The 15796-nt window shown below is 46.9% G+C and overlaps 1 protein-coding gene across 1 annotated transcript; it reads left to right on the top strand.

Moving 5' to 3' along the window:
• The first annotated feature begins 3473 nt into the window (after nt 1-3473).
• On the top strand, nt 3474-7626 carry LOC309380794 (C-C motif chemokine 21c-like). Its single transcript, XM_081930883.1, has 4 exons — nt 3474-3650; nt 4712-4841; nt 5946-6078; nt 7219-7626. Exons 1-3 carry the CDS (start codon nt 3578-3580, stop codon nt 6064-6066), a joined length of 324 nt encoding a protein of 107 aa, XP_081787009.1. The 5' UTR covers nt 3474-3577; the 3' UTR covers nt 6067-6078; nt 7219-7626.
• Nucleotides 7627-15796: the final 8170 nt, after the last annotated feature.

Here is a 15796-nt window from a genome sequence, read left to right as displayed (position 1 = left end):
TCCACTTGAATTTCCAATGTGTACTTGAACCATTCCCACAAAATCCTGACAATCTGGAGGCAACTTGCAGGATGGGGAATGCTTAGGAAGAGAGTCAATAGATCCCAGAAGCGAGGGTGCTTTGCTGCTGCGGTTGCTGAGGAAAGAAGCCAAAGCCAGAATGTTTGCAACAGGCAGCCCACATGCTCCAAGTCTCCAGAGGTCTTCAAAGCAACACTGGCCAGAAAAGCTTGTGCAAAAGGCTTTCCACTTGACAGCTAATTCCCACTTGCAGTGTGTGTTTGCGTGTGGCGTATCATTACACTGGAAAGTCCCCCTTCTTGAACTGACTTTCCTCAATCCTTTTCTGCCCCTCTTTTTCTGGAAATGGAACTTTGCCTGAAGGCTGGGTAGGGAAGAAGCGGGGGGGGGGGTGTCCACTTTCTTTTTTGCTGGGCTGTTGACTTAAGCAATCAGGATGAGATCTGGCTGGGGAAACAAAACCAGAGAACAGTTCCCACAAAGGCAGCTGGACCTGGGCCAACCTTCCCTCCATGTAAATCATAACTGGCAGCACCTGAAAATCCGAGAAAGAGAAACTTTTGGGCTCATGGCCCTTCCCAAAAGTTGTTGCCAGGACCCACGGGAAAGCAGATCACTTATTTGAATCTTCAGACTCCTCAAAACTGTGTCCCTGAAAATCTAATAAGAGCTGGGCTCAACTTGAGCCAAATCATGTAATCATAGAATTGTAGTGTCAGAAGGTACCTTGAGGGTTATCTAGTCTAAGCCCTGTAGCGCAGGAATCTTAGCTAGTGCATTCCTCACAAATGGCCATCCAAACTTGGCTTAAAAAACTCCAAGAAAGGGAGCCTACAGCCTCCTGTGGGAAACTGCTCCACTGTCAAATAGCTCTGACTATTGGGAAGTTCCTCCTGAGGTTTGGTCAGAATCTCCTTTCTTGTGATTTGAATCCATTGGTTTGAGCTCTACCCTTTGGAGCAGGAGAAAACAAACTTCTTCCATCTTCCATGGGGCAGCCCTTTGACCTCTCTATCTCCTCTTTCCCAGGCTAAACATCCCCAGCTCCTTCAACCGTTCCTCATCAGGCTTGGTTTCCAGATTCTTGATCATCTTGGTTGCCCTCCTCTGCACACCTTCCAGGTGGTCAACATCCTCCTAAAACTGTGGTGCCCAGAATTGGACACAGGACTCCAGGTGTGGTCTGACCAAGGCAGAACAGAGTGGTACTATTACTTCCCTTGACCTGGACACTAGTCTTCTGCTGATGCAGCCTAGCATTGGCTTTTTTTGCTCCTACATCCCCGAGCGAGTCCCATAGTTTAACTATGTGCTGCGTGAAGATGGACATACTTTATCTGTCATGAATCATCCAGCCTTCATCGTCACTGGGTGGCCCTGCGGGGTTCTTGTATTAGGAGAGAGGGATAAAATGTTTCTTGACAACATGCATCATTTTAGAAACCTCCCTCCTTTTCCCTCTAATACAGTGGGCGCTCGGGTTGTGAACGTGATCTGTGTGGGAGGCACGTTCACAACCCACAGCGTTCGCAACCTACGACCAGGGAATCGCAATTCGGCACTTCTGTGCATGCACAAGCGCAATTTAGCGCTTCTGCACAAGCGCCGAAACCCAGGAGTAACCGTTCTGGTACTTCTGGGTTCAGCATGGTGCACAACCCAAAATCACGCAACCCGAAGCGTCTGTAACCTGAGGTATGACTGTACAGGCTTCCTCAACCTTGGCCTTCCAGGTGTTTTTGATCCCATGATCCCTAGCTAGCAGAACCAGTGGTCAGGGAAGATGAAAACTGTAGTCTCAAAACATCTGGAGGGCTGAGGTTGAGGAAGCCTGCTCTAATACCCTGCAGACATCACAGGTGCACATGCAATGCATTTCTCATGTGATGCCTTTTCCCGCTGCACTGCAGCGTGGGCTTGAGCATCCAGCCAATGGGCACCAGGCAGAGTGATGAGCGAGCCCCAGTGAGGTTTTGGTGGACCAAGCTGTGTGTGCAGCGCAGGCCGTGATCCCCCAGGTGCAGCAGTGAGTGCTGCTGAGCCACTTTCTGCTTTGATGTAAGATCAAAGTGCCACTCCACTGAGCTTCTGCAGGTGGAATGGGGAGAAGGCAGATACCCCTCTAGTCCAGTGGCTCCCAACGTGGGTGCTACAGCCCCTGGGATGTGGATGGGTTATCTAGTGGGATGTTAAGAGGCAAGGTGGGGGCAGGGGGCACTGGAGATGGACCCCTCCAAGATCATTGACCACTTACAACTGACCAGGCCACAGCCCACTCCTTTCTTGGCTTTGTGTTTGAAATGTTACATCGCTTTCAAAGCCATTTCTGATCGCTATCCTGCCCCATGGGCAGTGGTTAAGAAGCTCCTTGTTGCATTTGCGACATCCATTTTCGTGGGACGTGGCTTTAGTGTGGTCATCCAACTTCTCTCCAAGCAAAGAAATTGACTCCAGCGTACTGAACGTGGTGATTTGAAACTCCTCCTAAATGACTTTAAACCAGATTCAGGTAGGTGGCCGTGTTGGTCTGACATAGTTGAAATATACAAAAAAATAAAAAAATTGTCCAGTAGCACCTTAGAGACCAACTAAGTTTGTTCTTGGTATAAGATACCCATATCTGAAGAAGTGTGCATGCACACAAAAGCTTATACCAAGAACAAACTTACTTGGTCTCTAAGGTGCTACTGGACAATTTTTTATTTTTATTTTTGTATATTTTGACTTTAAACCAGACATTGGGAAACTGGCGTCACTTCATCAAGTCCACCCATTGCATGAAAGAATTTACTAAACAGGGAAGTAGTTACTGAGACTCTTGCTAAATGACAAAAAAGCTGGTCTCACCGGATAAAGCTAATCAGTTTTGTTGTATCAATTAAACGAAATAGTTTGAGCTGGATTTTGAATAAATATGCAATTAATTGTTGCTGTTTGAATTTTATCGCGTTAAGATCTTCCTTCGTGGGTCATGCGAACCACTATTCTGGGAACTGCTTTTTATAGGGTAGAGGGCATTGGGGATGAGTTTGGGGAGCCAAGGGGTGTGTGACCCCAAAACGTTTCGGGAACCACTGGACGGATCCTTTGTCTCAGGCAATGAATCATCTTGGGCAGCCCAGACCCGCCGTAAAGCTTTGTGAGGAGATTGAGACATCAGGAGGAGCAGGATCGTGTTCCCTGAAATCTGGATGGTGTTCCCTCAGTTGGAAAGACACGCGCTACTTACTGTAATCTGCAGTTTAAAATAATGCAAAAACAAAACATGCGCACATGCATACTATTAGCCTGTGCGACATCGCCTTGAATCTGCTCCAGGGACTGGCGGCTGTTCAACTGGACTATCCGATGGCATCTGAACCCCTTCCCCAAGTTCAACACATGTCCGGGCAGGAAAGCAGGCCAGATGCCAAGGCGAGGCGAGGCGAAAAGAAAGCGAAAGTCTTAACGGAGGAAGTATATAGAGGGGACAGCACACAGCAGGCAGTCCATCTTTCTTGCAGCCTCCTGACTGACAAGCCTCCTGAGAATCCAGCTGTGAACCTCTGCCCTAGAGATGGCTCTCCCTTCTCTGCCCAGCATCTGCCTCCTGGCTCTGGCTGCAGCTTTGTGCGTCTTCCAAGCCGAAGGTACTATGTGCATCTGTGTGTGTGAGAGAGACAATGTGGTGGTGGGGAGAGAGAGAAGGGGACTTAGTTTCTGGAGAGATGTTCTGATGCTTAAGCAGGCATTTAGCCCTGCCTGCAATTTCAAGGGAGTGTGCTGCTGGCATCGCAGGGCTTAGGTGGTTGCAAGAGAAGTCCCAGCCCAGAGCTCATTTCTTTCCTTGCAAGCAACAGATGTTCCTCCTCCCTTCCAGTGTCTGCTCCTGGGCTGCAGGCATCTTTTATGCTTCCTCTAGTGGGTTCTGTATTTTGTTAAAAGGCATTTCCCAAGTGCAAATGCTTCTTACCGTTAAAGACATTTGCTCAGCAAACCTGTCACAGCTGCCTATTGTACTCTCAGCTGGAAGCAAAAAATTCTGCCCTCAGGCAGCCCAGATTTATCTACCGAGAATAGCTGGAATCTGCAACCAGGAAACTTGATTTACGAAATGCATTCTGCCCTTGTTGCTGCATTGCATTATTTAATTCTGGGTTAATTAAATTTGGGGGAGGATCCAGGGTTAATTTTATTATTTAATTCTGGGAGAAATTCTGGGTTTATTTAATTATTTCATAGGCTCGTAGAACTGTGAAGTTGGAAGGGATGCAAAGGGCAATTTAAGGACCTGAAATTTTCTTTTAAAATGCAAAGCAAGCAAGCTATGTTTCTCAGGGAACTGAATTCTGTGTCCAGCACCACATTCAGAACTCTTTCTGTGTTCCTGCAGAAGTCTCCCTGTACCTATTTTACAGATGAAGGCACTGAGGCCAAGAGCCCACTAGCCCTAGAAACCCACATGGTTTAAGAAGCTGAGTTGGGGCAAGTTGACCCCTGAGCTCCAGGTCTATTGAGCAGCAAGTCATGACAAGTCACTAAGGCAGTTAACAGAACCACAGAAAAATAGAATTGTAGAGTTGACCACAACCGCATGCAATGCATTCGAAACAATCTACCAGCTTCCACATACACGTGAGTGTAGTTGGACTTCAGAAGAGCCCATAAATATGCCCTCCTCACCCAAAGTTCCCTCTCTTTTCTTATCCAGGAAGACTGAACACCGTGCAGGACTGCTGCTCTCGATTCAGCAACAAGCCTCTCCCCGTTAATAGGGCCCACCGTATACAGTCTTACGAGAACCAGGGGCCACATATGGGCTGCACTCTCCAGGCCATTGCGTGAGTACCTGGCAAATTGGGGAGGGGGTTCCTGGGAATGCAGAGAGACCACCCTTGTGCTCCAGATAATGGTCACCCCCATCCTATATTCAAAGCACTCAGCTTCCTCCTAAGACTCAAATGAGCTGTAATTCACCCCTACAGAGCTGCAATTCCCCACACCCCCAGCAAACTACAGTTCCCAGAATTCTTGCCCGGGGGGTGTCTACTTTAAATGTGCTTTAAACTCCCTTGGGCTCTCCAGTCACACATCCATGTAGGTATCCCCCAAGTTAGGATCCAGGGGAAGGCAGTGTGGTGTAGTGGTTAGAGTGTTGGATTGAGCAGGGTTCAAATACCCGCTCGGCCATGAAGCTCACTATGAGCCAATCACACTGCCTCTTGAGCTAACCTAACTCCCAGGGTTGTTGTGGGGATTCAGTGAGGGCTTGGAGCTTGGAGAGGTCTGGGTTCAAATCCCTACTTGGCCATGAAGCTGAAGGGATGACCTTTAGGACAGTCCCTGCCTCTCAGTCTAGTCTACCTACCTCACAGGGTTTGCTGTGGGGGATTAAAGGAGGAGAGGGAGGACCTAGAGCTCCTTGGAGAAAAAGCTGGGATATAAATGCAAGAAATAAACAATAATAAATAAATACCGAGGGGGTTGAGTAGTTAAATAAAATGTAGCAGCACTTAAACTTTGGAACTCCCCGCCTATTGATACCAGAAAGACGCCTTTGCAGCACTCTTTTCGGCATCTGTTAAAAACATTGTTTGGGCAAGCCTGCCCAGATATTTAGAAAATTGGTGCAAGCTTTAATCTGCTTTTTGACTGTTGTTATTTTAACTTTTCAAATGTTTTATTGTTGTTAATTTTTCTTACTGATAATTTTCTTGTTTTATTTTTTTCGTAAACTGCTTTGGGGGTTGCTGCTTTGGGGGTTTTACAGTTAAGTGGGCGTGCATTTTACGGAATGAAATACCATAAAATCCTGGTTTCCTGGGCAAGGCTGTGTCTCAGCAACAGTGTCGTCTGTTGAGGGGGCAGTGCAGGTTGCAGAGTGGGGGGCTGACGAAGACCCCCCCCCCATCCTCATCCTCTTCCATTCTCCTTTCCCGGTTCAGGCTGCTCACCAAAAACGGGCGCTGGCTGTGCTTCCGTTCGGATGATGCGAACGCTCTGCAGATTGTGAAGATCCTGAACGCGAGGAGGAACCGCAAGCAGCAAAACTCCCAAAGAGTGTAGGAGGCAGGCGTGGTGAGGATCTGAGGTGACGCAGTGGGGGGAGGACAGAGGGGAGGCTGGGATGGAGCCCTAGAACTCATGGGCAGGCCACAAAGCTGGAAGATTCAGGACAGATCAAAGAAAGTCCTTCTTCACACAGTGCATAGTTAACCTGTGGAACTCCCTGCCACAGGAGGCAGCAAGGACCACCAAGTTGGGTGGCTTTAAAAGAAGATGAGACAAATTCATGGAGGATGAAAAGGCTATTGATGACTACTACCTTTGTGGCTTGGGGCCCTCGTATCTACGGGACCGCCTCTCCTGGTCTGCCCCACAAAGGACCTTAAGGTCCATGAATAACCATAGTTTAGAGGTCCTAAGGAAGTAAGACTATCCTCCCCCAGGGCCAGGGCCTTCTCAGTGATGGCTCCGACCTGGTGGAATGCTCTGTTCCAGGAGACCAGGGCCCTGCAGGATTTAACCTCCTTCCGTCGGGCCTGTAAGACAGAGCTATTCCGCCTGGCCCTGTTAATTTGAATTCAGCCTGATCTTTTATTTCCCTTCTCTTCCCTCCCCCTTCCATTTTATGAAGTTACCTGCTCTGAGACCCCACAGCTAATTCTCCCCTGGCCTCCTCGCTGGCCAAGTAGGACCAATTCAGCCAGCTAGCCCTGGGGATTCTTTAATTGATTTTTGAATTTTATTGTTATTCATGTTTTTATACTGTATTTTATGCTGCTTTTATAATTCTAAAGTGTTTTAAATTTGTTGTTAGCCGCCCTGAGCCCGGTTTTTGAACCAGGAAGGGCGGGGTATAAATTATTATTATTATTATTATTATTATTATTATTATTATTATTATTATTATTACTACCCCGGATGGCTCTGCCTCCACAGCTGGAGTGAGCAAGGCTTCTGAATACCAGTTGGAGGGGAGAGGGGGGGCTGTTTTGCTCAGATCCTGATTGCAGGTTTCCCAGAGGGATTTGGTCAGCCAGTGTGAGAAGGGAATGCTGGACTAGATGGGCCATTGGCCTGATCCAGCACAGGCTCTTCTTGTGGTCTTTTGTCTGATCGATCAGTCAGGCTCTTGTGTCCTTCTATCTTTTCCTTTTTCCTGCTTCATTTGATCTCTCTAACCAACCAACCAACCGCCCTTCTTTTCCCCTCCAGGAGAACACTCCATCGCTGCCTTGCGGACTGGAATTACGAAGGAAATCCCTCTGCCGTGAACATGGACAAAAAGATTGGCCTCCATGCTTATCTTCTTCTCTGCAAATGTGGACCTGGGGTGGGTGGGACGGGACCCCTTTAAATCCTCTTTCTCAGTTAATCTAGCCTTGTGCTGCTTCCTTGAAAAGCGCCTTCCACTTCTCTGTTTGGTAGATTAGACTGAAAATGTCAGCGCCTGAATTTCCAGGGTGGAGAATATGGAGCTCATGGCAGCTATTCATTAAACCCTTACAAATACAGAGAGAGATTCTGAGCTCCTGACTAGCAAGCACCCATGAAAGGGGCCTTTAGTCTGGGTTCAGTCCTGCTGCATTGCAGCGGGTTGGACTAAATGGCCTTTTGGGCCCCATCCCTGAATCATGTGAATGAATGAAATGGACACATCTCAGGGCGTCCTCAGCTGTGGATTTCCCTAACCCCAGAGCAAACACAGCATAAGCCTCATACATCTGGGCAAGGCTTTGTGTCCTTCTTCAACAATTGTATTAAAATAATAATGGTGATAAGCTAAACACTGGGTACTTCCTTCACAATGGCAGCTTCCCGTTTCCCCGCAATGATGGGGCCTCACAGGCAAGAGGACTTAGCATTTCTGGCAAGCAAGCATTGGGAAACTTTGAATGGATTCATCGGATGTCTGAATCTAGTTTGTTGGGGGAAAGAGGGAGAGAGAGAAATCGGTCACCTCTCCCCATATAATAGGCGATGGTTGTGGGCATTTAGGAATGGAAAAACTGGCACCGGTGTGGCCATCAAGGATCTCTGCAATGTCATAAGCAAAGCATGTAATCTGGTATATAAGCCTGTCTCCTTTTGCTCTCTGTAACGGCCCCCACTGTTTTATACTGCAGTTTGCTTGATTAAAAACATTTTACTTCTTACCATGTGCATGTGGTTCCTTTTTATCTCAGCCCAAGAGACTAATCCAATGGCAAGAAGAGATTGATGCTGTCAATGGAGGGTTCGGATCCCACCTTCCCTAGCCCTGCCCTTTAGCAAAGGGATCTTTTTATGCTGAAAATGAATGATTCCCACACAATAAAGGGACCCCAGAGCAAAGCAGGGGAAACGATTCACATTGTCCACCCAAAGAGCACCCATGTATAAGACGGCCCCTACTTTGGGGGACTCCAATCTAAGAAAAGGGACACGGGTGGCGCTGTTGGTTAAACCACTGAGCCTAGGGTTTGCCGATCAGAAGGTTGATGGTTCGAATCCCCATGATGGGGTGAGCTCCCATTGCTGGGTCCCTGCTCCTGCCCACTTAGCAGTTTGAAAGCACGTCAAAGTGCAAGTAGATAAATAGGTACCGCTCTGGCGGGAAGGTAAATGGCGTTTCCATGTGCTGCTCTGGTTTGCCAGAAGCGGCTTAGTCCTGCTGGCCACATGACCCGGAAGCTGCACGCCGTCTCTCTCGGCCAGAAAAGCAAGATGAGCGTCGCAACCCCAGAGTCAGCCACGACTGGACCTAATGGTCAGGGGTCCCTTTACCTTTTCCTTTAATCTAAGAAAATGACCCAGAGTTGTGGAGCTTTTGGGGGGGAGGATGGCCCTCTAAGTTGTTGTTAAAATTGCTTGCATAGCTTGCTGACAATCTCTCACGTCTGCAACAAGTGTCTGCCTGATCGCAAACAGCAGGAGGAAATAGCAAGTACAATTGCCACCACAGCAACCAATCCACAACAGCCCTTGCCACAGCCACCAATCACACACGAAATCACCAATGACAATCTGCAGCTGCAACCAATCACCCGTCCCCCCTACCCACTACCCATGTATAAGACGCCCCCAGTTTTTAAAGCTTATTTTAGAGCAAAGAAAGCTCATCTTATACATGGAAAAGCACGGTGACTCCTGTGCTCAGAGATCTGCCCCGGCTGCCGATTTGCTACCATGCCAAGTCCAGGGTGTTACTTTGTTGTTGTTGTTTAGTCGTTGAATCGTGTCCGACTGTTTGTGACCCCCTGGACCAGAGCACACCAGACACTCCTGTCTTCCACTGCTCCTGCAGTTTGGTCAGACTCATGTTTGTGGCTTCGAGAACACTGTCCCACCATCTTGTCCTTCTCCTTGTGCCCTCCATCTTTCCCACAATCAGGGTCTTTTCCAGGGAGTCTTCTCTTCTCCTGAGGTGGCCAAAGTCTTGGAGCCTCAGCTTCATGATCTGCCCTTCCAGTGAGCACTCAGGGCTGATTTCCTTTAGAATGGATAGGTTTGATCTTCTTGCAGTCCATGGGACTCTCCAGAGTCTCCTTCAGCACCATAATTCAAAAGCATCCATTCTTCAGCAATCAGCCTTCTTTATGGTCCAGCTCTCACTTCCATACATGCAGGGTGTTACTACTAGTACTTAAAAAGCCCTTCACAACCTGGGACCTGTTTACCTGTAATATCTCTTTCCCCCATATATGCCCACCTGAACACTTCAGTCTATGGAACTGGCACAGCTACAGATGATGCATAACACCTGCTCTGCATTTGTAAGAGCTCTATCTCTCAGTGTGGCAGCACTTAAACTTCGGAACTCCCTGCCTATTGACATCAGACAGAGGTGCCACCACTGCACTGTTTTTGCTGCCTGCTGAAATCATTTTGGTTTCGAGAAGCCGACTCACATGTTTAGAAAGCTGATGCGAGTTTTAATCTGTTTGTGGTCCATTGCTATTTTAACTCTTTGAAAGTCCTAAATTATTACATTTCCCTAGTGATAATTTTATTGTTTTGTCTTTTTTTTGTAAACTTCTTGGAGGGTTTTTTCTTTTCTTTTCACAACCAAATAGTGTATAAATTTTAGGAAACAAAATAAATAAATTACAATTATTACAATAATAATAATAATAATAATAATAATAATAATAATAATAATAATATTCTGTGGAGTTTGTGCAGGAAACAATTCCAGGAGTCTGAGTGCAAACATTGTGCAAATGGTGTCTTTCATTCTCTTTTTCTGTTGCCTAGCCTACAAAAGAAGGGGCTTTTTAACAGGGGTGTGTGTTGTGCGTATGCAGCTATAAAGCATTCTGACTTGTGCCAAGGACTTTGTTTAATCATGAACTACTGAGATAACATAGGCTGATAAAAGGATACATGAACCTGAGCGCTATCAGCAAATCTTTACTGCTCCATTCACATTCCATTATCACACATTTTGGTGGATGGGGTTGTGGGGGGGGCGGTGCAGAGGGAGGGGGAATTCTCTGCTCTGCCAAATTCCCCCAAGCAGAGCCAAAAAAATTGCTTCTGTTCCATCAGCTCTGCCTGCCTGGGGATGTTATAGCATTTCCTGCCTGCAAAAAACTAAAAGGGAATCTCCAAAGCAGCATCACTTTTAAGGACAAGAAAGGGATGTTGGGTTGCACCCAGTTAAACTCTATGCACAGCTCTCACACTGAGATGAATAGACCTAAGCTAGTCACATCCATGAATTCCAATGGGTGGCATTTGATTAGGTTTTGCTCAGAGAAGAGCCACTGAAATGAATGAACATGATTAAGTTAGGTCCATTAATTTCATTAAGGTCAACCCCGAACTAAAACTCAGTTGAATACCACCCAATGGGTCTACTTTGAGTAGAACTAACATCGTAGAGTTGGAATAATAATAATAATAATAATAATAATAATAATAATAATAATAATAATAATAATTTATACCTCTGGGTGGCTCCCAAGAGAATATTAAAAACACGATAAACGATCAAACATTAAAAACTTCCCTACGCAGGGCTGCCTTCAGATGTCTTCTAAAAGTCAGATAGTTGTTTATTTCCTTAACATCTGATGGGAGGGCGTTCTTCAGAGTGGGCACCACCACCAAGACGGCCCTCTGCTTGGATCCCTGCAACCTCACTTATTGCAGGGAGGGAACCGCCAAAAGACCCTTGGAGCTGGACCTCAGATACCCCCTTGGAGTCATCTAGTCCCACCTCCTGAAATACAGGAATAAAAAAATCCCCCACAGATGGCCAGTCAACTTCTGTTTAAAAACTTCTAACAGAGTCCACCACTACTTCTGAGTAGACATGGTTAGGCTTGAAGTGTAAGCGGCTTGTCTGTCACATAGGTTTTCACAGGAAGCATTGAGGATCCAATTGACTCTATATCAGGGGTCAGCAAACTTTTTCAGCAGGGGGCCGGTCCACTGTCCCTCAGACCTTGTGGGGGGCCTGTCTATATTTTTTGGGGGGGGAAATGAACGAATTCCTGTGCCCCACAAATAACCCAGAGATGCATTTTAAATAAAAGGACACATTCTACTTATGTAAAAACACACTGATTCCTGGACCATCCGTGGGCCAGATTTAGAAGGCGATTGGGTCTCACCCAGCCCCTGGGTCTTAGTTTGCCTACTCATGCTCTATATCTTTGCCTTCTTGGTAGCTGCTTCAAAACTGTGGTCCTTCCTGCTGTCATTGATTTTCTCGAGGTGCCATCAGGCTAACTCAAGATGCCTTTCAGCAATGACTGGAGCTCAGTATGTCTCAGCTGATTTTCATCTGCTGAGCGGATATTCAGTGAATCTGTCTTTACTAGAGTTTTGGGGTTGTTATCCTCACCTTTCGATGAAATGAGCTAGAAATGGAATAAATAAAGTAAAAGAGTCATAGAGGTGGGTTGGGATCTGGAAGGAGGTGAGAGCAGCACCATGGACAGCGATTTGGGAGGCTCCTTTTCCAGACCACCCTTCCTTCCCAGGCTAGAGTTGCACAGTGTCCAAAAACATCTGGACAGAGTTCAGCAAAGGCTTCCTTTATTAGGCTTCCAACATTTCAGGGCTCGGCTGGTGTCCTTAGGGAAATTCATTCACACAATTAACATCACATCTGTTTTGGCTTTGAAAGGTGGAAGAAGAACAGCAAGTCACGCTTCTTGTAGACACTCGGGGATTTGTTATTCTTCTGGCCAGAAAAGCCCTCCACCTTGGGCAGGGGGTAGGACTCCACCTTGAGGGGTGGGCAAAGGAACCAGGTGGAAGCCACTGCAGAAGGTAGATGAAATACGGGTGCCCCACACCTTGCCGAAACCAGAGCTCCTCTGGCTTCTTAAAAAGTGTAGGTCTGTGCCAAGCATAACAAAACCACCTAGTTCCCCTGTCAGCCACTTGAAGGCACAGGTGGTGCAATTCTGTGCTGTCCTCCTCTCACCCTGGGGAGAGGTAGTGGTGATGATGGACCCTAGTAAATCTCCCAAGACCTGACCTGAGTTCTAGTAGCATCTCGTGTGGTGGTGCTGCTACCAGAACATGTCCCACAGACAAGCTAACCAGCCTGGTGTTGAGGAAAAAGAAGAAGAAGAAGAGGAGGAAGAGTTTGGATTTGATATCCTGCTTTATCACTACCCGAAGGATTCTCAAAGCGGCTAACAATCTCCTTTTCCCTTCCTCCCCCACAACAAACACTCTGTGAGGTGAGTGGGGCTGGGAGACTTCAAGGAAGTGTGACTGGCCCAAGGTCACCCAGCACCTGCATGTGGAGGAGCGGAGACGTGAACCCGGTTCACCAGATTACCAGACTACCGCTCTTAACCACTACACCACACTGGCTCACTGAAGAGGTAAATTTCCTCCTTTGCTCCCCGCATCACTTGAAACTCACAGTGGGATTCTGCTGGTGGGCTTCTGGCTCTGCAAAAACTGTGCATGCACCTGCTCTCCAGAGGCTCTCACCTTTCCTTTCTATGTTGAGCATTTCTTGGAAACGTCAGAGGGACTACAGATTAAGTGCCGGTGTTTGGGTGTGGTTCTGCAACCTCTTGCCCTCAAGCAGCTGGGCTATATGGAAAGAAATGTATCTCTGAAAAGGGGAAGGGACCTCAATTTCACTTTGAAACCTTCTTTCAAAGTATTTCAACCCCCCTCTCCCAAACATCTGGAGAAGTGGGGAATTCAACATGATTTCTCTGGAAAGGGAAGGGTACAGAATTCTGTGAAAAGAAATCGTTTGCAGGGCAACGCTGCAGATTAAGGAAAAATGAAAGAGATAGTAATTGCTGTGATGAGTTGGCGGTCTCAGGATAGAGCCAAGCCGACTCCAGGATGTAAGAAACAGGCAGACTGGGTTGATTTGCTGAGCCTCCTGGTCACAGTTTTGCAGGCTGCAAGGAAGAAACTCCATTTTTTCCTTCATCAGAGAATCATAGATTTGTAGAGCTGGAAGATACCCAAAGGTTTGTCTAGTCCAACTCTCAGCAGTGTGGGAATCACAGCAAACCCCACCATCAGTAGTTCCCATGGCAGAGGGATTATCGCTTAGTGGTAGACCACATACTGTATTCAATTTCTGGCATGTAAAAAGGGGGATCCAGTGCCTGGAGAAGTCTCTCCTGTAGAGAAAGAGCAGCTTCAAATGAAAACTTCTGCAGATGGCTTTTAGAAGGCTGCATAGGAGCCATAAAGGGTATTTCTTAAGTCAGTTGCAGACATTGTGGTCAGCACAGAATGAAAGGCTTGTCAGAAGAGAAAGGGCCTCAGTAGGCAGCAGTAAGTCAATGGAGAGAGTGCCCATCTAATATTCAAGTGGGAGGCAGTTCCAAAGGGCCAGTGCCTCCAAATTAAAGGAATGGACCTCCTGAAAAGATGCACTCACCTGCTGAGTGCAGAGACGATATTGGAGGTATCCTGATCCTGAGCTACATAGGGCATTATCCTCCCAAAACAGCATCTTGAACTTAGCCAGGTCACCAGCTGGCAGCCAGCACAATTCTCCCAACAGTAAGACAACCTGCGGCGCAATATCCTCCCTCTGTGAGCAGGTGAGTTACTGCATTTTGCCTTGGCAGGGAGCCAGGCAGAGGGCCTTCTCGGTAGTGGCACCTGCCCTGTGGAATGTCAAAGAGAACAGGGCTGAAGGCAGCCCTGTTTAGGGAAGCTTTTAATGTTTGGTGGATTACTGTATTTTTTTTTATAATAATATTTTATTAAGTTTTAGAAATAGCAACAAGCAGAAAAAAGAAAAAACACATACACAAAAATATAAAGTTACAAAATACAAAAAATACAAACATTTAACTTATAAAAAAAGAAAAAGAGCTGAAGGGAAAAAACACACTAAAAAGCAAAAGCAAAAATCCCTCTTTTTAATTTCTCATCTTTGATTCACTTATTTTCCTGACTTCCTCACATCTCCCTTTTTTGTATCCCTTTTGAAAATTAATTCAGCAAATTCATATCCAGGATTACTGTATTTTAATATTTTGTTGGAAGCCTCCCAGAGTGGCTGGGGAAGCCCAGCCAGATGGGCGGGGTATAAATAATAAATTATTATTATTATTATTATTATTGGCTGCAGCTTCTGACCAACCTCAAGGGGCTGCCACACATAAAGTGCTTTGCAGGAATCCAGCCTGGAGGTTACCGGTGATTAGACAACAGTGTGGACAGGCTATCCTGGTGCAGAAACGGCCATGGCTGCCTTACCAGCCAAAGAAGGCATTCTTAGGCACTGAAGTCACCTGAGTCTTTAGCAACCAAGATGGATCCAGGAACACCCCAGATTACAAACCTACTGTTTCGGGGGAATAGGACCCCATCCAAAAGCAGGCAATTGATCAATGACCTGGACATGGGAACCACAGAGCACATCCATCTTGCTAGCATTCAGTCCAGTTTATTGGCCCTGATCTAGCCCATCATTGGCCAAGTAAACTTTCTGGTCACCCAGAGGTCAGTTTGCCCCCAGTGGTGTGGGGAAGGGACTCTGTTCACTCTCTGGGGCAATTTCCTTGGTGCTCCCTTTCCCCACAAGCAGTCAGATGTTCCAGGAGGAAATGGTAAATGAAGGCACAGAATTATGTCTATAAACTGAGCAGGGATAGGGAGAGGGAAGGGAGAAACCCAGGGCACTTCCAGACAGTCGCTATGCAGGTTGCGCAATTAAAGTTGATGGGAAGAACTTGCACAAACAGATGCTCTTGCACCCCAAATCAGACTTTTTGCAATAAGGAAAATGATGGGAAATGCACTGCAAATGGGTGGGGAATAACATTTACTTGATGCAGCACCGGGGACTTCCAGACAAAGTGATTATTGAACATCCACTCTCATCTCTTTGTGGGGAGGTTAAAGGTAAAAGGGACCCCTGACCATTAGGTCCAGTCGTGGCTGACTCTGGGCTTGCAGCGCTCATCTCGCTTTACTGGCCGAGGGAGCCGGCGTACAGCTTCCGGATCATGTGACCAGCATGACTAAGCCGCTTCTGGCGAACCAGAGCAGTGCACGGAAACACCGTTTACCTTCCCGCTGGAGTGGTACCTGTTTATCTACTTGCACTTTGACATGCTTTCGAACTGCTAGGCTGGCAGGAGCAGGGACCGAACAATGGGAGCCCACCCCATTGCGGGGATTGGAATCGGCAAGTCCTAGGCTCTGTGGTTTAACCCACAGCACCACCCATGTCCCTGTGGAGAGGTTAGACGCTGTTAAAAACATAAAACAATGTTCCTTGAAATTCCATCTTCATTGTGACCAGACAGTGGCTGCTGTGGTCTAGTTTGTGAAATGGCCTCCCTCTCATTGCACA

This window comes from Podarcis melisellensis (assembly GCF_964234715.1).
Source record: "Podarcis melisellensis genome assembly, chromosome: 11".
NCBI classification, from domain to species: Eukaryota; Metazoa; Chordata; class Lepidosauria; order Squamata; family Lacertidae; genus Podarcis; species Podarcis melisellensis.
The sequence above is the reverse complement of the archived record's forward strand: the minus strand, read 5'-3'. Positions and strand labels throughout refer to the sequence as shown.

Excerpts from the sequence above, each read along its gene's own strand:
- LOC309380794 (XM_081930883.1), top strand. The coding sequence starts at position 3,578 with ATGGCTCTCCCTTCTCTGCCCAGCATCTGCCTCCTGGCTCTGGCTGCA. Across the intron at positions 3,651-4,711 it reads GTGCGTCTTCCAAGCCGAAG|GAAGACTGAACACCGTGCAG; the intron begins GTACTATGTGCA and ends TTTCTTATCCAG. Across the intron at positions 4,842-5,945 it reads TGCACTCTCCAGGCCATTGC|GCTGCTCACCAAAAACGGGC; the intron begins GTGAGTACCTGG and ends TTCCCGGTTCAG.